Source organism: Balaenoptera acutorostrata, chromosome 20 (assembly GCF_949987535.1).
Source record: "Balaenoptera acutorostrata chromosome 20, mBalAcu1.1, whole genome shotgun sequence".
In the NCBI taxonomy this organism is placed as follows: Eukaryota; Metazoa; Chordata; class Mammalia; order Artiodactyla; family Balaenopteridae; genus Balaenoptera; species Balaenoptera acutorostrata.
In genome coordinates this window covers 16339277-16366144 of record NC_080083.1, presented here as the reverse complement: position 1 = coordinate 16366144, position 26868 = coordinate 16339277, and the positions used below count along the sequence as shown (strand labels likewise).

At 53.5% G+C, this 26868-nt stretch overlaps 1 protein-coding gene across 2 annotated transcripts in view; it reads right to left on the bottom strand.

Moving 5' to 3' along the window:
- SEZ6 (seizure related 6 homolog) overlaps positions 1-26868 on the bottom strand; it is a 98016-nt gene that overhangs the window by 32256 nt on the left and 38892 nt on the right. The window contains exons 3-4 of one of the 2 annotated variants that reach the window (XM_028166868.2): positions 12055-12143; positions 11542-11673 (exon numbers count right to left, since the gene is read on the bottom strand). In XM_028166868.2, coding sequence (XP_028022669.2) covers positions 11542-11596 — 55 coding nt within the window. In that variant the 5' untranslated portion in view covers positions 11597-11673; positions 12055-12143. Of the gene's footprint in view, positions 1-11541; positions 11696-12054; positions 12144-26868 lie in introns of those variants that run through there. The other variant, XM_057536854.1, reaches the window with a different exon arrangement.

The window sequence follows — 26868 nt, the reverse complement described above, 5'->3', positions numbered from 1 at the left end:
CACCTGCCAATGCAGGGGACACGGGTTCGAGCCCTGGTCCGGGAAGATACCACATGCCACGGAACAACTAAGCCTGTGCGCCACAACTACTGAATCTGCGCTCTAGAGCCCGCGAGCCACAACTACTGAGCCCATGTGCCACAACTACTGAAGCCCACGCGCTCTAGGGCCCATGCTCTGCAACAAAGAGAAACCACTGCAATGAGAAGCCCGCGCACTGCAACAAAGCATAGCCCCCGCTCGCCACAACTAGAGAAAGCCCGTGCGCAGCAGCGAAGACCCGACACAGCCAAAAATAAGTAAATAAATAAATAAATAAATAAATAAATAAATAAATAAATTTATTAAAAAAAAATATATATGGGCTGACAGTGTCTACTCCCTTCCTTTGGGCCTGGGAAAACTGGGGCCTGGGGTTGGGCAGGGAGAGGTGACAAGGAGCCCTGGGACTTCTTTAGGTTTTTCATAAAGGCCTCAGGAGAGCTGGGCCTGTCAGCCACTCACTCCTCAGGGAGGATTGGTGCCACCCACCCACGATGTTTTCTTCCCAACCTGGGCCAAGCACTGATGTTCAGAGGGGTGGGGTGTTCAATGCGCAGTTTGGGGAGCTCAGGCAGAGCCAGTATAGGAGGACTTTATGGATGAAGGGCAGCCAGGAATGCTTGGCCTCTGGCGATTTGGCCCAGGATGGGGCCAGGGTGTGTGAACGCTCCATGACAATGCCTGCTGTGCTCGGCTCACCTGCCCCTACCTCCCTGCCCAGTCAGGCCCACAGGGGCAGGGAGCCTGGCCTGGCCACCACCCCAGGGCTCCTGGGCAGCCCCAGAGTAGCTGCCTGGTCTTGGGACCAGGGGAGGGCCTCACATTTACTGAGCACCCTCCATGGGTCAGGCAGGACTTCCTAGGGAGCTGTCTTCCACCCAGAGCAGCGCCTTTTATGCCTGGAATCAATATTTTACACTTTGTATGTGAAGGAACTGAGGCTGAGAGGCAAGGTGAATCATCCTAGTTCATACAGGAGGAAAGTGGCAGATAAGGGGTTTGAACTGGGTTTGCCTGTTCCACAGCCTGGGCTCAAGTTTCTACTGCAGAGTTGCTGCTTCATGTGAGTATGTGTGGGTCTGTGAATACGTGGGCCCGTGTGTATACATGAGCGTGTGCATGTGCCTGCATGTGTGTTTGTGTGTGTGTGTGTGTGTGTGTAGTTCCAAACACACAAGAGCCAGAAGTCATTACCCTTTGTTCTCGACCATGGACGCTACACCCTGGAACCTGGATTCACGGTCCTCAAGCCTGGAAAGGCCCAACTCCCAGAAGGGATGCACTTCTCCCCAAGGCGGCTGCTGTGCTCCCTCCTTTTCACCCTGCGCCCTTCTTGGACCCTGACTTGACCCTTCCCAGATCCATGTGGCCTGGACAGCCCCTCAGGCTCTGGGTGTGTGGGGAGAGGGGACAGGGCTCTGGGCTGCTGCCCTCTTCTCCCCACTGCCCCTTCCCTCCTGTGAGGCTGTGGCCACGGGCCCAGGGTAGAGGGAGCGCCCAGCTAACTGCCACGTTCTCCGCTTTCCAATTTAAAATCTAATATGGTCTCGCCACTGCAGAGCTGGGGGCTGGAGAGGTGATTAATGAGGCCTCTGCTACAGCATCGCCTGCTGTGCTCTACACCTGTCCCTGCGGCCCTGAGTTCCCCGCTCCTGCCTGCCTGCTGGCCCTGGGACCCCTAGCCCTGCCTGCCCACAGTTCCTGGGGCTGGACAGGTGGCACAGGAGCTGGGGGCCTGGAGTGGGGCGTTGGGAGAGAGAAAGGGGCTGGCCTTGGACGTGGGGGCAGCAGGACTGACGCCCACCCCTGGGACAGGCTGGAAGGAGAGGGAGGAACAACCTGGGCCCTCTTTGGCCTTACCTCCCTCACCAGCTGGCAGGGCAGGGGACTGTGCTCTGTTGACTTGCCACTTTCCTTCTGAATGTCACTGGACCCCATACACCTCATCTCCAGTACCTGAAGTCCCTGTGTGTGTGTAGGTAGCCTCATCCAGGTATACTCCCTCCCCTGTCTTCCTGACACTTTGAACTCCATTCTGTCTCTCCAGCTTCTATGGGGGAGATGCAGGAGGTCCTGCCTTACTTCCAAATGGCCTGCGGAAGAATCACTGGAGGCCTGGGATCTGCCTTTAGAGGTTTGGAGGGGGCAGGAGGAGGGTAGCCTGGGACCTTCTCCTAGCCCCAGGCAGGTGGCTTGGGGACTAAGCTGCCCCAGGGCATGGGCCCTGCACCTGTGGACAATCCCAGACTCCCCTTGTTTCTATGGCCTGTGGGACTGAGGGGAAAGGGCCTTACCAGCCCAGCACCCCAGCCTGTGAGGCTCCGGAGGCTCAGCTTGTCCTCCCCACTTGCCCAGCAAGCCTGGGTGGGGGAGGGGAGGGGTGCAGAGCAGCTAAAAATAGCAGCAGCAGCTCAAGTCTCCTTGAGGGGTCAGTGGAGCCCAAGATTGGGGAGGAAGAGAGTGGAACAGGCTCTGGGGAGGGGAGAGACCAGACTGAACTGGGACCTGCTGTGCCTACACCCAGGGCCACAGTCCCAGGGTACAGGGGCAGAAGGGTACAGATATGCAGGGACGTATGGACACAGACACCCAGGGATAGATGGACAAGCCAGGCAGAGATGTATACAGACATGGCTACCTGCATATCTGGGGCTTCCTCTCCCCAAGACCCCCTGGGAACACCAGATGGACCCAGCTGTGCAGCCCCCAATCCCTCAGTCTTCTCTCTTGACTCAACCTTGCTCTGACTTCCAAGGACCCTGCCAGACGGGGTGTGTCTACACCTTGAGTAGAGAAGGCTAAGTCCTCCCCCTGTGTCCCTGCCAGTCTCCTCTGCTTGAGGCCCAGGGCAGGGAAGGACCAGGGAGCGCCAGAGGTAGCATCAGGGATACAGGTGCAACAGAGACTAGGCTGAGGGCACCACCTGAACCTGAGCAGCAGGCTTCTTCCTAGCCTGGGCTAGCAGGCAGGGTGGGGGGATGAGAGGGAGACGGCTGGACCCAGAAGAGCAAGGCTAGGGCTCTGTCAGGAGGTGGAAAGAATGGAGTGGGCGGTGAAGGAAGGTGGACGAGGGGAGGCTGGATAAGCAAATGCACAGATGACCTCTCTCAGGCATGCCTTGTTTGGTCCCACCTTTACACCTTTGCCTGGAGACGCCGGGGGCTCTTCTGTCCTCAAAAGAAGGTGACTCCCTCTCCCTCATTTCCTCTAACCAACCAGAAAATAGGACCTCACAACAAGAGGGAGGCTGCCAGCTGCCAGGCCAGATGTTTCCAATCACTAGCACATCCCCTTGCTGGATATAAATGATATCTAAGAATGTCCGTCAGAGCAGCAAGCCAGGGTGAAAGCCCTTAGAGGCACTCTAATCCCAACCTTCATCCCTCTACACTGCTAGTCTCAGCTTCCTAGTCAGACCTGGGCCAGCTGGCACTCACTGCCCACCCCTGCCTTGGGAGTCCGGCCCTGGGCTCCTCCGGCTTCCGATCCAGCCCCTCCAGTGACCACCTGAAAACCAGCCCCTCCTGCTGCTGGACAGCTCTGGCTATAAGAGGACCCTCCTCTTAAGCGGGGCTTCCAGTTTCTTCCCTGTCACCACCCCTTTTGATTTTCTTCGATCTGGATGCTGTTTTTTGAAAGAGGTGGGACAGGTGCCATGAATTCCCAAGGAAACTGAGGCACAGGAAGGTGACATGATTTGCCCAAGGTCACCCAGCCAGTAAGAGCCAGTATCAGGTTTAAACTCTGGGAGTCCTAGTGCCCTGACCAGCATTCTTCTAATCATGTTCTTCCTTTGGGGCTGCCCCCTCCTCCCGGAGGCACAACTTGGCTCTCCAGACTGCATGATATCCCCCCCTCACAGGCTTTGGGGCTCCCTAGGCACCTGCTGGTTGGTGGGACCCAGGCCAGACACTCAGCAGGTGGCTGCCTGGGGCACAAAGGAGCTGGTGCTCAGCTGCTGGGCTGGGAGGGAGAGAGGGAGAAGTTATGGGGTGGGAATGGGGGAGGGATCGGGGCTGAGAGTGGGAGGGGCAGGGTCTGCTTCTGTGCCTTTTATAAGGAGCGAGAATGCAAAGGGGGTAAAACAGCATGCAAATGAGCATCTGTTGGGGGTTGCTCTGTGGTTCAGGCACTTTTCACAGGGGCCCTGCAGTTCTGCCCTTGCAGTACATGACCAGCTGGAAGGAGAGTCCTGAGGGTAGAGAGAGGAGCCCATGGGGAGGGGAGGAGTGGGGGACTGAGGGAGATGCTGAGGTTGACGGGTGCAGGATTCCGGCTGGGCCCCTGGGGACTGCACTGGGGGAGGGGAGAGACCCACAGCTTGGATTCTCCAGCACATGTGGTTTGGTGGCAGGAGGGGCCCTGCACCTGCTCTGCTTTCTTGGGGGGTTAGAGAGACACTCAGACCCAGCAAAGATGGAAAGAGTTGTGATGGGGGGCACCAAACAAGGCCTGGCCTAGGGATCCCAGAGGCTCACTGGGCCCTCAAAGACCCAAAAGATGAGCTCTCTTGCTGCAGATGAGAAACTGAGGCTCAGAGCAGTCCCTGGCCAGGAATATCTTGTCCTTTTGAAGGTGAGTGGTTGGATGCTGTTTAGCATCTTGTTTGTATCGCATTTAATTAAAATCAGAGGGTCTGTGGTCTAGCTGGGGAGGCAGTCACAGCTGAGTTTATTAAGAAGGCAGCTCCCCCTCCAAAATGAGTTCCTTAAGGGCAGGGATTATGTTGCATTCCTGCCTATTAAAGCACCGGATAGGTGCTGAATAGAGGGTTGTTGAATGGAAAAGGGATGGGTGGATGAAGGATGGATGGATAGGCTAAGTTCCTGATGGGTGGTAGTGTTGAGAGAAGAGAGAGAGCCCTCTGGGCTGGATGATCAGGAAAAGAGGGGGTAGTTGAACTGAAATAAACAGAAGGACCCAGGGATAGCATTCCAGGTATGGAAAAATGGCTGAGCAAAAATGTAGAGGTTGGACTGAACAAGGCATGCACAGGGTCTAGGGTTCACCCTAGCACCCTCACCCAGTCTCTCCATTGCCCACCTTCCCACACACTCAGTTCCTTGTCATCTCCTGGCAGAGCCCCTTGTCCCTGCTGAGCCCAGCCAGTACCCCTCACCCCCGCCCCTTTCCACCAGCCTGCCTGCCAGCAAGGCTGCAGACTCTGCAGCCTGAGACCCCGGATTGTTGTTGGAGAAGCAGCAGGTTTGTTTACTCCAGAGCCCGCCTGAGAAATCTCAACAATCAATGGCCAACAGCACTGCCGGCGCTGCGGCATCGATCCTCCCCTCCCAGGGCGGGCAGCTGGGTGGCAGGTAGGCAGGTGGAGGGAAGATGTGGCAGGCTTGGTGCCCAGTCCTGTCCAAGATCTGAGCTTCAGGCAAGCTTGGGTCTTCCCCCCTGGGGGCTGGGCCTCAGCAGGGGGGTAGGGGTAGGGGTAGGGAGTAGGTGGGGCAGCCCAGATGCAGGAGAGGAGTGACTCGTATTCTCATTCACCAAGGCTCCTAAAAGATGGGAGAATAAGAGTTACCCAAGGTCACTGGTCTCTGGGCCAAGACTTCAGGGTTCACTTGACTCCCAGTCCCGTGCTCTATACTGGCCTCCAAGTGTCAGAAAAGATGTTTTACTCCTCTGCCCCTAAGGACTGAGCAAGATAAAATGTCCCTAATCTACATCAGTAAGGACTGAGGGTAGACATCAGGAAGATAAACCACTGTCATCATTAGAAACATGCTAGAAGAAAGTTAGGAGCCATTTATGTCTTGGATCTGTCTGACAACATGGGCTTGAACTTGGCATTTTATAAAACGAAGATAATAGCTTCTATCTCATAAAGATGATATGAGGACTAAATGAACTACTGTATATAAAGCAGTACAGTGCCTGGCACATAGCTGGTATCTAATAAATGTTTGCTATTATTGTTGCTGCTATTATTATTATTATTAGGATATTGATACTCTTCTGGGTTCCCATCTGCTTGTACTGAAGCTTTGCCTTAGGGTGGGGGAGTAGACACAGTGCTGGCTGCAGTCAGGTTTTGCAAAATGGTCAGGCACTTTGGAGTAGTCTTATTACTTATTAGCTTTAAGCCCAGGGTAAGTGACTTAATCTCTCTGAAGCTCAGTTTTCCTATCTGTAAAGTGGGGATAACTAGTCTCTTGTATTAAAATAGAAAAGGCTTAAAAATGAAAGATTTGGCCCCTGAGGGTTCTGAGCCAGGCCTCATACCTCAATAACATGTTTGTGAAATGATGAATAAATGTACCCCAGGGGATGGATACACCGCAGGGAGCACTTTTTCGGAGCTGTGGAAGGTTCCTGGACATGAACTGTGGTGGTCCTGGATGACTCCTCCACCCCCACCTTTTCATTCAAGGGCATGACCAGCTCAGAGCTGCTCCCAAGGTTTCATATTGGTCCTTCCAAGCTCTGTGAGGGTGTCTGAAGCTGAGACGGATGAGGAGGTGATAAAGACAGAAGGCATGGGGTTGCCCCTCCCTTGTCTCAGTCCTTAAGTTCATGCAGGGCACCCCCTCCCAGCCAGCAGAAGTGGTGGGTACATGCTGTGGGAGCGAGTCAAGAAGCCTAGGCTCTGGGCTTAACTCTGCCGCTGCCTACCTGCACAGCTCATGAATTTATTCAATGTGTATTTAATGCATGCCATGTGCTAGGCTCTGTGCCACTGGGGTGCCAAGCAGTGGTGGCACTAGGGCAGCAGGAGAGAGGCTTTAGCCCTCTCAGAATGGCCATCAGCACCCCACCCCCAAGCCACCTCAGGCTGACAGCGTGACAGCTTAATTTGTGGAAGGAAAAAACTAAGTAAAGGCTATAATTTACAGTTGGGATAATTGGCCAACCGTTAGGAAAGGGAAAAAATCCTAACATACAATCTATGTAAAAATAGTGTGCTTGCTACGCAAACTCAGCTTCAAGACACAGTCCCAGCTGCCATGCACCCAGCTCTCCTTTCTAAACAGGCAGCTGACCCTAAACTTCTTCCAAAGAGGAATTCTAGAACTGCCCTGAAATGGAGGGGCTGAGCAAAACAGATTTGGTACCCTTGTTTTTGAGTTCCATCTTGCTCTTGGAAAGGAGCATCAGGCAATCAGGTGCTCGCGACCCAGCAAGATGGGTAACCTGATGGGGGAAAGTCAGGGGATGGTGGGAGCATGGAAGAATCCCCTGACCCAGGCTGGAGATCAGGTGAGGCTTCCCCTGAGAAACCATATAGTAGATGCCCTATAAATATGTGCAGAAGAATTTCATGAAGGGCCAACTAAGCTGGGACCTGAAGCATGAGATAGAGTGAGCCAGGTTGGCCCAGGAGGGGAAAAGAATTTCAGGCAGGAGGAACAGCAAGAGACCAGAAGCTGTTGAAAACATGGATAGTTTGGGGAACTGATTGGCCTGGCTGGGTAAATTGGCCGGAATTAGTCTGAAAGGGGCCTTGGAGACCTCCTAGTGCCTGCTCCCCACCTCCCAGCTGCTGACTAGGGCTGGTAGCATTGTCTCCTCAACACCAACCCCCCGCCCCCAAGCCTCTAACATACACAGCCTGGCTCTTCCCCCCTGAGAGGAGGCCAGTAAGCTGGGGACCCAGAAATCTGCATGACTTGACAGCCTTTGGAGGCCCTAATGTGCTTCCAGGCTTGGCAACCACCAGTTTGGTGCACCCTTAAATTGAACGCTCCAGGAGGTGGAGACCCACAGAGGACAGAGACATGCCTGAGGACAGACAGGTAGCCTGAGGCTCTTAACCATCTGAAGTGAGAGGTTGCTTCACTAACGTAATCCTTACCTATAGGCCCTTTTCCACACCCTCTTTCTTATTTGGGGGTTGGGGTACCCAGCTCTGACAGCTCTGCCCAGGTTGGGGTGCAGCATCCCTGAACTGAGCCCAGCGTGGCAAACAGGGCCTGAAAAGGCTTGGAGAGGCGGGGACAAGGAGGGTGGGAGGAGGCTGGCACGCTTGGGCACCTAGGGCTGGGTGGAGGGAGGGGCTAAGGAAGGAGGTTTTTTGACATGCCCCCCACCATTCAGGCAGCCATGGTGGGAGGGGCACAGAAGCTCTAATTAAGCCCAGTTTCTAATTAATCCCAGCCCCTGTGTCTCCTCAATCCCCATTAGCGCCCCATGGTGTCTCCAAGGCATTTTAAGCTGCCACCCTGCTGAGGAGGCTGGGACCGCCGCCAGGGCCTGCCTAGCCTGATGAGCTTAGGCCCGTGAGGGGCAAAAAGCCAACCCAGACTTCCCCTCCAGTCCGTGGCAGTTTCTGGGTCCTCCAGTCTCCTCAGAAAGCCAGGGGAGCCTCCTGCCCGCCATGTCAACCTCTGGGGCTCTGAGTGCAATCTAGACTGTCTCCCACTGAGGCTTGTCCCCAGCACTCCCTTCCTTACCCCAAAGTGCCAGGCTGGGCAACAGGGAGAAGGGCTTGGTGCTAGTTTTGGCTGTAGCCCCCAGACTCAGGAATATTCTGTCAGACTCCAGCACCTACCACAGAGTCTGCAGGAAACGGCATTTACCATTTTATGTTAAGGCAGCCCTGGTTTGTTAACTCTTTCAGCACTAGGGCTCCTGGAGGTCAAGCCTTCCTCCTCTTCTTGCCTCCCAGACACCGTCCCCCAGTTCTTGGCACAGAGAGTGACCCCTACTTGCTGTCCCCTCCTTCACTCTTCCCACCACATACTCCATCAGAGTTCAGAGAGGGGGAGCATCAGGTCCAAGGTCACACAGCCAGTGGAGGCAGCCTCTACCTCTGGAGACCCAAACCCCACCCCAGTTTCTGCTGCTTCCACCTTCACAATCTCCCCAGGCCACATTCACACATGCAGAGTTTAATTAACTTTATTGATATTCAGAAATTAGGAGAATGACTAAAGGTAATTGCTCATTAAAAATCATTAAACTGACACAGCAGGCTCAAGCACGCCGCCCCTCCCAAACAGCTTTCCTCTCCCCTTGTGGCAGGATCGCTGGGTACCAACTGTGGGTTGAGAGGACCACCGGTGGTTCATGGCGCCCCTCAAGCCTCAGACCGATCGTGCCCCCGCAGCTGCAGAGGGAATAGGGGACTGAACCCGTGGGGTTCAGCCTGGCCCCGCACGATCTCACCCTGCCCCTGAAGTCTCCACCTATCCCGCCTCCTGCCACTTCTGGGCCGCTTCCGGCTGCATCCAAGCCTGTGTCTCTCTGCCTAAATGTGAGGAAAGCTGAGGCTCCCCTCTCGAGGCCACGAGGCAGAGGGATGCACCACCCAGCCACAAAGGCTCACAGGCCGAGGTCTTTACTGCTCCGGGCCCGCCTTCTCATTGCTGAAGCCCCCAGGAGCCCTGAGATGGCCAAATGCATTGCCTGCCAGTGAGACCACTCAGTACCCAAACGACTGGGACCTTGCAGCCCCGCTGGGAGGAAGGGGTGTGCCAGGGCTGGCCCAGGTCCAGGCCTTCTCTCCTCAGGCCTGGCACTGCCAGGCTCCTTCCTCTTCTCCCTTGGGGAGTGAAAATAAAGATCTTTCCAAGCAGGCAGACCTCTATCCCACATACCCCTGGGGGAGAGGTCTCGTGGGCATTGGAGAGGTCCGGGTGGTCAGGGAGGGACACTGGCTGGAGACACACAGACTCTGCCACGGTGTGAACAGATTCTTCTCAGCTCTCACACCCACAAGCCTAGCGAGGCTCCCCAGGCTCCCGGCCACACCAGCCATCCTCCTGGAGACCCGCAGTCTCACTCCAGCCCTGCAGGGAGCTTTCTGGCAGAGGCTGCACCGCACACTAGCGGCCTTACACACTCTTCACACCACTCACTGCTGAGCCCTCATGCAACAGCCAGACCTTCTGAAGCCCAGACACACTCGGACCCACTACTCCGGACACTCTGGGCCCTGATTACATTCACACACAGAGCCACACACCCACACAGGAGGTTTCAGACTACAGGCCAGGAGGCACACACAGGCCCTGCACCCCAAGGGAGCTGTCCAGCACAAGGACATGGCCCAATCGCAAGAAGTGTCCTGAACTCCCAGGGACATTTTCGGACAGCTGGGCCAGGATGCGAGCTTCTCCTCCCCCCTCTCCCTGCCCTGGCCCGGTAGGGCGTTCAGGACTCTTTCCCTCTTCCGCAGCGGGAACACATGGCACTGAGTTTCTGGAGCCACAAAAGAACCCGGCATGGGCAGCCAGGGAGCAGAGTGAGCACACCTGGCTGCGTGTGACTGGAGCCAGAGGCTCAGAGAGGGGCTTCCACGTCTCTGGGGACGCAGAGCGAAGAAAACCGCGGCCCAGGGGCCCAACCTGGCCCCGTCCCCACCGCCCTGAGCTCCAACGAGGCCTGGAAAGATGGAGCGAAGAGGTTAGAAACTCCCACCTTCTCCCCCCTCCACATCATGCCCTACGAACCATACTCCTAGGGATGGCGGGTCCCAACGCCAAGCAAGGTTTCGGCGATCACACCAGTCACTGGCTGCAGTGGAAGAAAGTCGTGGGTGTCCGTAGTTTTGAGAGCGTTTGTTTGAGCCAGGGCAGGTCCCGCCGAGAGTTGGAAACCTTCCTTCCCCGAGGCACAGAACCCCCATCCTCTCCCTAACATTCCCTCGCTGCCCACTCCATGGCCAAGCTTCTCTCAACCCAGGACCGATGAAGTTGGAGATCTGACTGCAAGCGGGGGACCGAGGACCGCAGGGTGAGGTAGCAGTCCTCCTGCGAAGAGTCTGCGGCCATGGGGTGGGGAGGGGCCGAGCAGGACGGCAGGCAGGGAGGTAGCAAGAGCTCCGGGCGTGTGCAAGAATGGAGGGTGCAAGGAAAGGACTCCGGGGAGGACAGAGTCTCTATCCCAGGACCTCAGCTGTTGCAGCCCAGGGCAGAGTGAGGAGCCTGATAGGGGTACCCGGACCCACCGAGTTTCTCCCTGGAATTGTACTCTAAATCCCGACTCCCGCGTGGCAGCGCCAAGGCGGAGAGAGGTGAGCGAAGTCCCAAATCCGGGTCCGGCCGCCATCCGGCCCCGTCCCTCCGCAGTGAGAGGCCCCGGAACGGGTGGCAAAGTCGAACGAAGTTTGACGCGCGACAAGCGAGGCGGGACCCTGGGCCGCCAACGGGACCGTCCCGACTCACCGCCCTGTGCTCTGCCCCCCGGCATGCTCCCCAGCGCTCCTAGACGCCTGGAGTGTGGAGAGGTAGCGAGCGGGTGAACGCGTGAGTGTATGCGGGGAGTGGGTGGCGTGATGAATTGCAGCTGAAAAATCCCATTAGATCCGGAGAGATGATTAAAGGCGAGGTCTCGGCCGGGTGCGAATGGCGGGAGCAGCGGCAGCTTCCCGCCCGCGGAGCCCGTGCCCCGCCCGGCTCGGCCGGCGCGGGGAGCAGCGCAGCCGGCGGAGCGCGGTGCCTGGGCTGGGCAGCCAGATGCACGGAGCTTAGCGCGGGGATGGTCCTCTCTTCCCACCCCTGGGACCCTGCCCCTGCCCCAGTCCTGCCGCCGGACGCCGGGGTCCCTTACCGTGAGCCAGGAGCGCCAGCAGCGAGGGCAGGAGCAGCAGGGTTGCCGGGCGCATGGTGCCGGTAGCGGCCGCGCCCCAGGTCGGGGCCGCGATGGGAGGGCTGGGAGCTCGGCGGGGCTTGGGTGCGGGTCCTGCCGGGGAGAGGGAGCGTGGCCGCAGCCGCCGCCGGCGCCTGACAGAATCAGCACCACGGCCAGCGCCTGGCGTCGGCGCTGGGGATCGCCGCGCTGGGCTGGGGGCGGGGGCGCGGGAGGAGCGGCTTACCGTAAAGTCTCAAGCAAAGGCGCAGCAGACCCGGCGGCGGGAGCACAGGCTCCCGCGCCGCTGCCAGCTCAACGGAAGGACTTCCCTGCTAATGTGGGCACACGCCCCCCGCCCTTCCGCGCTGCCCACGCCCAGCCAAGCCTGCTGCCCTCTCCCCCATTAGCAGCCTGCTGAGGAGGTGGGGTTCTAACCCGATTCTCCGTGAGAGAGCAACCCTCTCACCATCTCTCCCCACCCCATCCTGGTACCTGAAGGCGCCAAGGGTGACCTGGGAAGACGTCCGCGAGTGAGGCAGCTGGCAAGGCCCGCGTGCCCTTGTGGCAGCTCCGTCCTGGGCCTGTAATGAAGATGGCTTTTGAGCGTACAAAGGACAATAATTTATTACTTTGTGTTCAATAAATGCCAGGGCTCCAGGCAGCTGCATCAGCAGCAAACTGTGCTCACAGAAAAGCTTAATTATTCTGATATTATAGTTAAAAGCCAGTGGTACTCGTGTCCTGTGAAGACATTCTACACTTGGCAGGAGCCAACCTGGTGGGAAGCTGAAGGTAATATCCTGGGTCCCCATGCAGCCCTGGATCTCCAGTACCCTGCCTTGGCCCCCCTACAGGACCAGAGAAGCCACAACGCTAGCCAGTGAGAGCAGACCCTTCACACCTATCCCTGTCCAGGTTCCTGGAACTGGTGGAGAAAATGGGACAGGCATGGGGTGTGTGTGAGACGGCATTTCCCTAGGGCTATTTTAGATAGAGACTTGAAGGAGGCCCAGGGGATTAGCCAGGGAGGCTGTACCATTCAAGGGCATAGAAGAACAAGCTTCTAGGACTCTGCTTGGGCTGAGAAGCCCCAGTGAGTCATGGGGCAGCAAAGAGGGCAGTCACATCCCTGAGGCAGATGTTTAGATCCAGAGGTTTTTCTGGCTCCAAGGATGAGCTCACTTGAAGAGCCTCAATGGACAAATGGGACATGACCCTGTGACTGATGTTATTACTCCCTGTAGAGGAAGAGGAGGGCTGAACTTCCTGTGGCCCCCAGGGAGAAGGATAGCTTTCTGTTTAGTTCTTTTCACATGGACTTGGCTCCTCTCCAAAGCTTCCAGACCCCAGTCATTGTCCAATGCTCTTCCTGATCTCATTCTAGAAGCAAGTGGCAAGACTTCTGCTCATTCCTCAGAGTCTTTTTGTCCTTACCACCTCCACAATCTTCCAGCTCTGCTTATCAGATTCTCTCTAGATCCTCTTACTGTGGGCTCTGGGGAGCTACCTTGATCGCTGTAAAGAATTCCAGGCAGCAGGCAGGTGGCATGTAGAATTATCTGAGGGAGTCACTGGGAGAGCATTTCTGTACTGTCGTTTCAAGAAGCTGAGAAAAAAGAGGGCAGTAGCAGAAGGATGGCAGAAGGGAAGGAACTTGACAAAAGAATCAGAGGTAGGGAGAGAAAGCCAGGAAAGAAGATGCAGAAGGGAGGGAGGGAGAGGGTTGCCAACAGAGGAGGGAGGTAGAAGATTTTGTGGATGAGGGTAGTTTGAGGAAATACTGGCAAATGGCATGAGATTCTTCCTTTCCTCCCTGAAGGTATTCCTGAGCTCCTCCTTGATTCCTGGGCTCCTCTGAACTAAGCAGCTTGGGCAGAGGAGGGTGAATCATGACCCAGGGATGAACCTTGTGTGCCAGGATGATTCATGGGGATTTGGAGGCTGGTGGCAGCTGGGCTTCTTGATGAGGTGAGCACTACTCACAAGAAGGAGAAGCTCAGGAACATGTCACATCATGGTTTCTACCGCCTGAACTAACCTAGGCATTCAGGAGGGGGTCCAATAAAGACTACAAACCCCAGAATGCATCACTCTGCCCTGAGCTCAGAGGATGGGTTTGTACTGCATCATGGGAAGAATATGTACCTGGGCTGTCCCTCCCTCCTGAAGACAGTCAACGTGGCCTCTGTGCTATGGGTTCCCAGTTAGGTTGAGGCAGAGCCTGGACCAAACTGGGAAGTAGTAGAGTTTCTGTCAACACCTTGTCTCATGCCCTTCAAGGGGCCCGTTCTCCCCAGATCTCAGCATCACCCACAAATTAAGGACAATAAGATGCCTTAGGGAACATTCAGCTCTATACTACAGGTTTATAGTGCACTCAAGTCATATACACATTTGAAAGTGGCAGCCTGGGGAGACTTGCAAGGCTCCCTTTACTGGTCTCATTTCTCCTCTTCATTCTGTGTCCTCCACCTGGCTCTTTACCCCAAGAGGATCTTGGGCTTCCTTGTCTATGTAATTGATTGCTTGTCTTCTCTACTAGCTGTCAACTCTGTGAAGGTTCAGAACATGTCTGTCTCTTCAAATCTCAACCTAGCCCAGTGCCCCACACATAGTAGATGCTTAATAAATATTTGTGAATAAATAATGGCATGCCCAAGGCAGGTCATTGGTGCCAAATTAGTGCTGTGAGATAATGGAGAGGGGACAATTGCTTTTGAGGGGGAGGGGAGGTCATTGAAAGTTTCACACAGCAGATGGGTTGACTGAAATCAGTCTTTTTTAGTTTGCTTTTGGCCACACCATGCAGCTTGTGGGATCTTAGTTCCCCCGACCAGGGATTGAAACCGTGCCCCCTGCAGTGGAAGCGCTGAGTCCTAACCACTGGACTGCCAGGGAATTCCCTGAAATCAGTCTTAATTATGCTTTAGGTTTCAGTCAGGGGAGAGGAAGAAGGAGGGCATCCAAAGTGGAGGGAGTGACTTATGCAAATGCAAAGTGGTGGAAATTGCAAGATGGTGTGGGGTCAGGGAGAAGACTGGTTCTGGTGGAGCAGGGAGTCTCTGCAGGGATGTAGAAGGAAGGGTTGGAGCAGGCTGGGGCCAGGCTTTGTGTTCATCTGAGCCATAGGACATCCTTAGTGACTACATGGAAGGGGTTACCCCATCACAAAGATATTTGCACCCAAACAAGGGAGTCCAGAATTATTAAGCTGGGTTTTCAAGCACCATGGCTAGTGATAGGAACTGAGGGGTTCACTGCTGACTCAGAAGGTAGGGGAAGGGATCTGAGTTACAATGGCTGCATTAGGACTGAGAGCCAGAGAGAGGGAGGAAGGGGCTTTCCAACCTCAGGGACCCTCATAACTTCTGCCCAGAGAGTGCCAGACACCCAGCACACACCCTGGAGAAGCCAGCCTCACGTCCCCACTTCCAAACAGCCCATCAATTTGCGGGATCACAGGCACATTGGTGACTTATTTTGAAGTCTCTGCCTGGATGACACTTGCTTTCTGAGTGAAAGAAGAAAATTAGTCTCCTCCAAGACAGCTTTCAAACCAGAGCTACATCTTCCATGGAGCCAAGGGGTTTTTGGGGTTTCAGGGAAGCAGGAGCAGGGGCTACCACCTCAATCTAGAGACTCCCAGGGGCACACTGCTGCCTGTTCACCTCAAACCACTCCTCAGAGGGGGCTCCGAGACCCTGCAGCATCTGGAACCGTCTGGGATGCCACAGCTCCAGCCAGGCTTCCTGGAGTACCCAAAGTCAACCTTTTGAATTTAGGGGCAGAAAGAGGGCTCTGCTCTCATAAATGGGAGTCCTAACTCCTGAGTATTTGCTCCCACTCCAGGAGCAGGACCAGATCAGCTTTTGCAAGAGCCCAGGGTGGGTAGAGACAGCAGCAGAAGGGGGTTTGATGTGAGCTGCTTTCCATCGCCAGACCGAGGCCTCCAGCCAGCCCACCACTCCCAGCCAAAGCCTTTGATCCTCCACAGCTCCATAAATGTTTAATGCCACTGGTTGGGCAGAAATGAGGCAGGTGCTGAAACAGAGAGACTGGGGAAAGGACTTAAGATCCATGATGTTGGCTACATTATTTTCACGTAGCAGCCCTGGGATGGGGGGAGGAGGCCTTCCCCCCCCATATGATTGAAGTCCCAGGATTCAAGTTTGTGGCTATAATAAAGGAACCTCTAAAAACCCACCAATGGGTTGAAAATAAAATGAATAATCAATTGCAGAAGCCCAATCCCCAGTTTGATTGAAGGAGAAAGATGGACAGTTAAATGACAATCAAATGCAAATACAGCTCAACAAACACCACAGCAATTACCAGGCACAGGGACCACATGGTGCTTGCAGGCAGCAGGGGTTGGCAATTTGGAAGCCTGGGCCTGTGCAGAGGTGATGGGTGTGAGGCCATTTTAATGGACAGTTAAATAGATGCAAACCCTCCCCATATCTACTTTGCATACACTGCTAATGAGTGGGGAACTGGAATTCTGGCATCCAGAGGGAGGTTATATCACCTTCTGTGGCTGCCTCTGCATCATTTCAGAATGGAAGAGGACCCGAGTGCCTGGGAGGTGAGACCAGAGTGGGCCCTTGGATCAGAGGACCTTGACATGGTCACTCTAGTCTCATCGGATTCTTCACACCAGCTGGTGCTGAAGTGTTGAGGGTTGAAATTGAAGGGAGCCTGTGGGGTCCTCTGGGAAAGGGCTCAAGGTGCTGGTCTTCCAACAGCTGAAAGGCCCTCGGTGAGAGTGGCCTTCTCTTCTAGATTTGCATAATGCTTTGCATCTCATTTGAATGCTATTAATTTGGTGTCAGGCTAGGTTGGCACCGTGTAGAAAAGAGAACAGCTGGCTTTCTCCCTCCCCTCTGTACCCTGAGGCTCACCCTGAGCATAGCCCTCCCTAACTTGGGGGATGAGGCCTCCACTTCCACCACCCCTCAATGTTCCCTGGTACTTGGAGAGTCTCTTGGTGAAGCCAACTCCTAAAAGCCAAGGCTGCCTGGGCAGTGCGGCCACCTGCAGAGTTATGCAGAAGGAATAAGAAAGAGTCCCCCAAGGTTGTCCTCACCAGACCCAGAGAAACCTTGGGAGTATGCTGGCAGCCTTCTTCTCCCCAAGCAATCAAGGCGGCTTGGCTTGGAAAGGGTCCAAAGATAATAACCCAGAAAGGGAGGGAACAAAGACAGGTGATAATCCCAGAGAAATATAGAGGGCTCTAGAAATAAAATGCTCTGAACTCCATATTTCTAGTGCTTGAACTTACATTAAATACATCTGTCCAGAGACATTGGGTTTACAGTGGGGTGGCTCAGGCTGGAGACCTGGTACCAGGATGATGACCATGTGATGAGGGAGTGGGTCACGGGTGGGGGGGCGGTGAGCTCCTGAGAAAGGTGGGCCTCAGGGTGCTACTGTGAGCTGGGGGTGTGGGAGGAAGGAACAAAGTTTCCAGGCTGCCTGGGATGCCCCTCAAAGGCATCTTAGTTCTTTCCTATGTGGAGCCAGCTAGAGTGCCCCACCTGCTTCTTACCTGGGTTGGCCTGACCTGGAATCTACGTCAGTAGTAGACAGAGAGTATTTATGCATAGGACAAGCAAGGAGGAGGTACCAACTGACCAAATGCTGGTCTCCTTTTGTCAGGGAGAGCCCTTCTACCCAACAGAATCCCAAGGCCAGCTCCACCTACCTCTGGGGACTAGGACAGGATGGGAGAGGCATGAACCACTTTCCTGACCTCATGCCCTTGCCCCTGACAGTACTTACCCTGGGTCATGCCATGGGTGGGGGTGGAAGAATGCCTCCCGCCCTTTTTTTTAATGCCTGAGAAGATAAGATTAGGGGGTTGCTTTGAATAATGTGAGAGGATAATTGAGTTTTCCCCTTTAAGCAAACCCAGGCATGAAGCTTTGGAATTACATAAAGGACGGGCTCATAGCTGGTTCATATTTTACAGAAGGGCTTTAAGTATTTCCTCTTCAAAAAGATTGCCACAAAAAAAAAAAAAAAAAAAAGATTGCCACATGCATTTAAAGCAGATTTATGAAAATTTGGTATGTTCCCCATTTTTTTAGAAGTTAGCCCTGAATCCAGTGGGCTGTACTTCACCTCTAAAAATAAGAATAACAGCACCATTTATTATTTACTATTACTGGGCATTGAGCTGGGGAATTTATATCCTCACAGCAACCCTATGAAGTAGGTACTGTTATTGTCCCCACTGTACAGATGAGGAAACTGAGGCTCTGGGAGGCTAAGTGATTTGTAGCTAGTTAGTAGGTCCAACCAAAATATACAGAATACCAAGGCAGAGCAGAAAGCTATAGATGCCAGTGGGGCTTTGCAGGAGCAGGTGTGCGAGGGATCTCAGGTTCACTGGACCTCTGACCGCTGCCCTGGTCTCACCTCCAGGAGGTCTATACCCAGATGTTCTCCTCTGGTGCAGTCCGTGGATGGTGGGCCACATGGAACAGGCAGGGCAGGGCTGGTTACTTATCAACTTATTCTTTAGACAAATATTAAGTATCCACTGTGCTAAGTGATGGGGATAAAAAGGTGAGTGAAAACAGACATTGCCCCAGCCTGCTCAGAGCTCACTGTCTAGAATGGGAGACCTTGCGCAGAACCACCTGATTAAATGCAAAGCTACAATGTAGCAGATGCTCAGGAGAGGTTCACAGGGCTGTGGAGGATCACACTGGGGACCTGACCTAGTCAGGGAAGGCTTCCTTGAGGAGGTAGTGACTGAATACAAATTCAAAGAACAAGTATGAGTTATTTGATTGAATAGGGATGGGAAGTATGTTCCATGCAGAGGGAACAGCATGTGCAAAGTCCTGTGGTAGGCAGGACTAAGAGACGGTTAGTGTGGCTGGATGATGGAGAAGAAGAAGTGGGGGGTGGGATGCAGCTAGAGAGGCAGGCAGGTGTAGAGCTCCAAAGCTCAGGGGGCTGCACATGACCTCTAGGCTCCCCATCTGCCCATCTGTCCAGGCATTCATCTGTCCATGCATTCATTCTGCCTTCCTCCAACCTCCTACCCAGTTCATTCATCACCCTCTCACTCGTTTGTTTACTGAATGTGGGAATGTTTATTGTGGCAGAACCTTAGTGGCCTGTTGGAAAGGCAGAGCTCCCAGTCCAGGGAGGGGAGATAGAGAGTCTCAACACACTGAAACACAGCATGTCCATTTGTACAAGGTGCTTCAACAGGGCAATGAAAGCCCTAGAGGCTAAGTGTCTCCCATGGTTCAAGCTTCCTAAGGCAAAGCAACATCATCCTCTCCAGGGAGCTCTTCCAGCCACACAGTTCCTCCTGGCATCTATCTCATTCCTTTGAGAGCCCCAAGGTGGGGAGTGTTTCTGATGTCCCTTTTCATTGGCCCTTCTTTTGGGTTCTTAGGCATCTCGGTCCCAGGAGAACACAGGGAAAATTGGTCAGGTCTCCCTCAGATATCAGAATCCAGTTCCAGACACTAACTTTTCTGGGCATGAAAATAGGACAGAAATCCCAAATGTCCCTTAATTCCAGCCATGCACTCCCACCCTTAACTCCTCCTTGAACTACTTGTCCTCTGCTTGTGACATCACAATGGTCTCTATGGCAACCAATTGTGAGGTCACCAATCTTTAAAGCAACAGAATCTGCAGGGCCAGAGAATGGCCTGGAAGAGAGAGGGAGCAGGCAAAATGCGGGCTTGAGAGGGAAACCAGCTCCCACTGGGAAAGCACAAGGCCACCCAAGACCTATGGGAGGGAGGAGGATTCCACTTCTAGCCCATCTGCAGGGGGGTAAAAACAGCTTCTTGACTTTGCCCCTCACTGAAAACTTCTACACTGATAATCAGCCCCTCTGAAATTGCCTGTGAAGGGAGAACTTCATCTAATCCCACTCAGATGAGCTGTAGAAATTGATGGGACACGGTGAGCAGCATCCTGGGATCACTGAGGTGGCCCCATGTACCACTGGGAAGTGGAGGTAGGCGTGATTCTGGTCTCAGCCCCACTGGCCCAGAGGGGCTGGCCAAGACCTGGCCCGTGTTGGAGCCTTGATTTCCTTATCAGGGAAGGAGTGAGGATGTGAAGGTGCTAAGGAGCTCTGTTTCCTCACTTACAGGATAAGCAACTGATTCACTTAACGCTGTTGGGCCTGCCCTCCATCTTCTGAGTGAGTGGGGGAAAGGAAGTCACTGGTACTTCTTGGGTAGGGCTGGGCAGGCCTGCTGGCTCCTCCGAGATCATGTTAGTGGTTTGCAAGAACAAGGCCTTCTGGAAGGAAGACTGCTCATCAAGAGGCTGGGGGGCATCCTGAACGGTGCCCAGGCTTCAAAGTCAGGTCTGGGTTCAAATCATCCCAGCCTTTTGCTTGCCTTGGGCAAGTCTCTGAGCCTCTCTGGGCTTCTACTTCTTTACATAAGGAAGATGAGGGACTTCCCTGGTGGTCCAGTGGCTAAGACTCCATGCTCCCAATGCAGGGAGCCCGGGTTTGATTCCTGGTTGGGGAACTAGATCCCACATGCCGCAACTAAGAGTTCACATGCTGCAACTGAAGACCCCGCATGCCGCAACTAAAGATCCCGCGTGCTACAATGAAGATCCTGCATGCCGCAACTAAGACCCGGCACAGCCAAATAAATAAATATTTTTTTAAAAAATGAAGGAAGGTGATGCTACTTGCCTTTCAGAGAAATATTCAGTGAGATAACCTGTAGGAGTGCTTGGCACATAGTAGGTGCTCAATAAATGCTCATTATATTTTTCTATCCCCTCAGCCCTTAGCCTAGGGTTTTGCATATTATATGCTTCATTAATGCTTGTGACTGTAAGTGCAGCGTGAGGAATAGAGGCAGTGTTTAGAGCAAGGGAAGTCAGTGGATCTGGGTTCAAATCCCGATCCTTACCAGCTGTATGCTTTCAAGCAAATCACCTTACCTTTTTGTGCCTCAGTTTCCTTAACTATAAAATGGGAACTAGTGATAGTATTGTCCTCATAGGGGTGCTTAGGACTAAATGAGACAAGGAGAGAGAAAGCCTGGCACTCATTAAGTGCACAGTGGCTGGTGGTGATTGTGCTCAGTCTTGAGTAGAGCTGTTTCTGAACATGTTGCACAGTTTCTGTTCACTGTCAGCTTGAAGGGAACGCTAATAAACCTGTGGGATGTCTGGAACTAGAGAGTGAGTGAGGCTCAAGACAGGGACATAGGATGGCAGCCTCCCCAGGAAGGGGTAACCACTTCCTGTTTGGATTCCCTTGGTGTGGACACTCAGGACTGCTGCCCAGTTCATGCCAGTCACAGGGGCTGGGTCCCCAGCTGGGCTCCATGAAATGAGGGCTGGGCTGTGTCTCACTCATCTGTGAAGCCCACGCCAAGACCTGGCGCATGGCAGAGGCTCAGCAGCAGTTCAGGTGAACTGAGTTAGATGATGTCTATCATGTTCCGGCTAACATACAGTCTGCGCACACCCCTTGCCAGGCTCTGTTCTAAACATTCTGCATGTCATTGATCCTCACAGCAACTTTTAAGGTAGGTGCTATTATCCATTTGTAAAATGAGGAAACAGAAAGACTAAGTAACCTGCTCAAGGTCACACAGCTAGTAAGCAACGATGGGGCTGGGATTTAAACCAGGCTACCTGGCTCTAGAATCTGAGCTCTTAACTCCCATGTTACCCCCAGCCTCATGGGCCCTGCCCAGCCATTTTGCCACATCTGCCACCACGAATTTCCTCCCCCAGCTCTCCCTCCCATCCCTCTCTTCTTCTGGCTGAGCCTGGGCCCAGTGCAGCCCAAAGAATGCAAATTCTCCCACCACCCGCCTCGCCTCAGCCATCTCCCTCCCCCTCTGCTGAAATAAAGCTGCGGCTGCCACTGCCACAGCTGAAGCCGTCACCACCAGATCCTTTGCTTATTTCAAGTCCTCCTAAAGCATGTCGAGTTCTTAACTTATTAAAGATAAGCACATGGATATAGGGAGCAAATCTCTTTATTTATGACATAATCTCCAGCCCGAAAAAGCGGCAGGAACAGTGTTGCCTATATTAGGGAACCAGTAGGAAAAAAATCAATTAGATCCGCCAGAGCGTTTCGCTATTAACTTTCTTCTGATGTTTCTCTTAAGGCTGGCCATGGGGGTCTCCAACAGCAGCCGAGCTGGAGGAAAGAGGAGAGCTTTGTAGGAACAGAGGCAGGAATGTCACAAGAAGGCAGTAGGCCAGGCTCCCAGACAGACACAGGAGTCTCTCCATCCAGGGTCTCCTTCACCGCTTTCCAAATCTCAGCCAGGAAGTCCTTATGTTGATTTGACCTCCATGTTTCTTGCTGCAGTTTCAGCTGGTGTCTTCAGGGGCAGTGGGAGTCAGCTGGTTATTCTTTGTTTCTTGCAGACCAGAACCACGAAGTCTAATCACATTTCTGCTAGATCCTTTGAGGGCAGGATCCTCTTCTTCCTGGAAGAATGTTATTCTGGAGGGGCTCTTGTGGACTGATTTTTAGCATAGTTGTCTTCTGCTGGGTAACCCTGCCTGGGACCTGCGCCCACTCCACGAGGTCCTTACGTCCATCTGCCTGCCTTCCAAGCTGTCTCCCAGAGAGCGGGCTCTCCCTAACCCCTGAGAGCCTCCAGCAAGTGGGATGTCCTGCTTCCCATAGTAACCCAGGTCTCCTCAAAGCAATCATGGCTTCTTTCCTAATTCTTCCTCAGGGCCAGGCGTGTAACAGGTGCTCAGTAAATATCATAGAATTAATAATTATTATAATGATAACTCTACTGACCAAATGCTCACTCTGTCAAGGCTGAGAAGGGCAGGTGCTTTGTTACCCAAAGTAGGACCGTTTGCTTCTCCCTGAACCAGCGGATAGCCCAGAAGAGGCCTTAAGTTTTGTTTTGTCTTATTTTTTTGGCCAAGAATAGCAGTAGCAGCAGCTCTGAGAAGTTAAGTATTATAATCCCCAATTTACAGAGGAGGAAAGAGACTCAGAAATAACTTGTCCAGGCTAATAAGTGAATGAAATGCTCTATCGATCCACTTTCGGTCATTAGTAAGTCCTTCTTGAGGTCTAACCTAAATCTTGCCTGTTTCAGCAGCACCAGTTCCTTCTCTGTCCCATGGAAGCAGAGAACAGCATCACCATCCATGCAAACTTCCCTCAGTTTAGGAGTGTCCACCAGCTCTTTGTACAGGTTGACCCACAATGAATATTAAACACCAAACTTCACAGAGGCCAGCCCTGCAGGGCAAGCAACGAACCAACCTTCCTCATGCCTGTTCATTATTATAATTAATATTGAACCAGAGTTGGCGGCGACCTCGCCCTCACCAGGTATTTGGGCTATTTTAGAAGCTTATTCAGATCAATGACAGACAGCTCCAAATAGATAAACTCCTCGCCATCTAGACGAATCAATTGCAACACTGTCGTCACAACAAGCCCAAGAAATTGATCTGATTTCAGGCGACATGGTAACTCAGCGCTGGGCAAGCTGGTTTTAATTTCCCCGTGGCCGAGACCAGCTTCCTCTGCTCACTGAAGCACTCCTCTTTCCCAGCTGGTGTTTCATGCACACAGGTGTCCAGGGTCCTTGGAGAGCTCAGGCCAAGGGGGCAGTCGTATGGAGGACAGGGTGACTGGGAGGCTGTGTGACCTTGTGGAAGGCTCTTGAACCCCGAGACCCAGGAGGAGCTGACTCAGACCTGCTGCTGGGAACCTCGTTTTGCTGGCTTCAGCTCCGATTTTCCGCTGCCCTTTGCAAAAACCAAGCCTGGAGGCCTTTCTGGGCTGCCTCCCAAATTGGGAATCACAGAGGTAGTCTGCCTATTTCAGGCACTAGGATAACTGCCCGTCTTGGTCTTGGAGATGGAGTTTGTCTAGCAGGGCAGCAAAAAAGCTCACCCGTACAGACACAGCCATTTATTGGGTGCTTACTCTATGCCCAGGGAGTAAGCTTAGAACTTTACACCCCTCATCTTCTTAACCCGCACAACAGCCCAAAGAGAGGAAACAATTTCCACATTTTGTAGAAGAAAAAACCAAAACTCAAAGAGGTTAAGTAACTTGTTCTGGGTCAGACAGCTCGTAAGCGATGGAGCCTGGATTTGAACCAAGGTCTATTAGACCCCCTTCCCTAAGCTTTAGTCACCACTCTGTCCTAAACATACCATCAGAGATCCCCTCATTCTCCCCCTGCCTGACTCCTGTCTGGTTAAATGAAGCCATTCCTCTTCCCCCAGCCTGCCAGGGAAGGGAGCCTCCCCAGAATTCTCACGATCAGCAATTATTCCCTGAACTTTCACCTGATGCTGCAGGTACTGAGCTGAGGGTGTTGAGGAGATGAGTCAGGAGGCCAGCTGGCCAGCTGCCTGCACCTCAGCTTTTACTCCCCTCCTCTCCCCAACCGTGTTAGTCTATCTAGGTAGTGAGGCATGGGGCCTGGGACAGGCAGCACGGTGTTGGGAGATGTGACTTTGGAGTCAGCTGATCTGGGTTCAAATTCTAGCCCAATCACTATAGTCCAATACCCTGGGCAAGTCTCTTAACCTCTTGGAACTTCTCTTATCCAGTCTCTACAGTGGAGATACTACTACCTAAATCACAGGTTGTGAGGATTAACATAAAACACTGCAGGTGGAATACCTAGGAGTGCCCAGCATGCAGCAGGTGCTCAACATGTATTGGGTCCTTTTCCCCTTCTCTTGCGCCTCCTCTTTCTGGAACCCCATGCCTTGGGTGCCCAGTTCTGAATGGCCAAGGTCAGGGCTTTTAAAATATATTTTAGCTAAGAAACTCTTTAAAATCAGGAGATAGGGGCTTCCCTGGTGGCGCAGTGGTTGAGAATCGGCCTGCCAATGCAGGGGACACTGGTTCGAGCCCTGGTCCGGGAAGATCCCACATGCTGCAGAGCAACTAAGCCCGTGCGCCACAACTACTGAGCCTGTGCTCTAGAGCCCGCGAGCCACGACTACTGAAGCCTGAGCGCCTAGAGCCCTTACTCCGCAACGAGAGAAGCCACCACAATGAGAAGCCCGTGCACCACAACGAAGAGTAGCCCCTGCTCTCCGCAACTAGAGAAAAAAAACCCGTGCACAGCAACAAAGACCCAACGCAGCCAAAGATAAATAAAATAAAAAATAACTAAATTTAAAAATCAAATCAAATCAAATCAGGAGACAGGTAATGAGGAAGGTAAGGATACAAACACATAAAAAGGGAGTTGGTCAGATAGCGATGGGGGCTGGGAGCCCTGCTGCTCCACGCCTTCCCTCACCCCCAGCCCCATAGTAGCCCCCCAGGGGCTGTGACTGAGCCCTGAGCCTGGCTGATTTTCTGCCTCCAACACTATCTCTCAGCCACCAGCTACCTTGAGCCTGTTTGGATTTAGAACAATTTAGGTGCTAAGTGGGCAAAGCTACACCAACCATATCTACCTCCTTTGGGGGTTGGGATTGGGCATTGCAGCTGGGGAGGGCTTGGGTCTGCGGGCCAGATGGCCCTGGATTGTGAAGGGGGTCTTCTGTCTGTCCTGGGGAGCAAAGGGCATGAGCTGAATCTTGTGGGGGTGGATGCCTGTTCATCAGGCTCAACATCTTACGTCTTCCCTGAGGGAGGCAGGGATGTCTGGACTCTGAAGCCTAGCAATGGAGGGTGACATACAGTACCACACAGCCAGGGAGTGACAGATGCGGATTCAAACCCAGGCCTATATGCTCCAGAGGGCTGGGATTGCCTGCACTCCCTCTTCTCTGTACTGTGGCTGCTCCCCACCCCCCCACCCACATCCTCACCCCGCGCCGTCCCCATTTTGCATCTATCAGCCCTTTCACCCACCAAATACAGCGCATGAAGAGAGAAACTCCAAAGAAAGCAGGAGGGAATGGGAATAGATCCTGGAAGCACTTCCGGACTCATGAGCTTGTCTCCAGGAGAGGTTATCAGAGAGGCAGCACTGTCTCTGGAGGGGTTTCAGCTGGGGTCTCAACTCAGCTGCCCCCTGTGGCTCCCACCTCCTGAAAGCTACTGAGAGACAAGGTGACCTCTGATGTGTGTGACTCTATATTTTGAACAGGCAATACCTGCATATGGTTCAAAAAATAAAGGTTAAAAAAATAACCTGGTTCATTGAAAATCCTCCCTCCCACCCCAATCTCCCTGTTCCCCTTCCCAGGGGCAGGCAGTGTTCTCTGTTTCCTATCCACATATATACAAGCAAATAGGGACACATATTCTCTTTCTTTAGTCCCATTTTTAATACACAAGATGTAGCATAGCCCCACACACTGTTCTGTGCCTTGCTTTTGTCACCTGACAATATATCTTGGAGATTACTCTGATTCAGTACATAAAGAGCTGCCTTACTCTTAGGTGTCTTTTTATGGTCACAGGCTTCTCGGGAGCTCAGAAGTAATCACATCTGGTTTGATTAGCTTCACATTTCCATTTATGACTTCCCCGCCCAGAGAGGGCAGGAGAGCTCTCCAAGGTCACGCAGCAAGGACTAAGGATGCGCCCTGATTTCCCTCCCCAGCTCGGTCCTCGGCTCCTGGCCCGGGCCACCTCGAGGCTGAGGCTGCCCAAGCAGGGGAAAGAGAGGGAGGGGGGCATCTTTAATTGAAATGCTCTCTGCGCTGCTCCTTTGCAGCCGGCACCTGGCGGTGCGTGGTGCGGATGCGGCCGGCCTGGTGCGCTGGGTGCGCAAGGGGCCGGGGCGGGGGGTGGGGGGTGCGGGGTGGGGAGCGGCGGAGCGCCCACTTGGGAGCAGGCGAGGCCGGCTGATTCCCCGGGAAATCCGCGCCGCCTGCTTCCTGGTAATGAGCTCCCGGGGCCCGAGGTGAGCTTCCCTAGCTGCTCACACGGCAGCCTCGTGCACCAAAGGAAACGGGGACTTTTTTTCTTCCGTGCTTGACAGCTCATTAGAAGAATTAATTTACTCCAGCGTTTGCAGTTTAAAGGACATTATTTACTGGTTAATTGTTGTTATTACAAAATGTTAAATATCATTATTTATTTCCCAGGCCCTGACTGCTTCTCTGACAGGAATTTATTAGGTGAGACGGGATCACCGGTGGGCACCCCTGTGCTGAGCAGCGTGAAGGCGGGGGTTTCACCCTTGGGCCTAGGTCTCTGGGCAGGGCGGGCACGTGGAGGGGCAGGACGTGAGGGGCTGTCTAGATCCTCCCTGCCCCCCACCCAGGGGGCTTCCTGGAAGCCGCTTCAGCTTTGGGACCCTCTGTTCTGACTGGGCAGCACTCTGCCCTACAGTCTATCAACCATCACCCACATCTCAGTCTGAGGGGCGA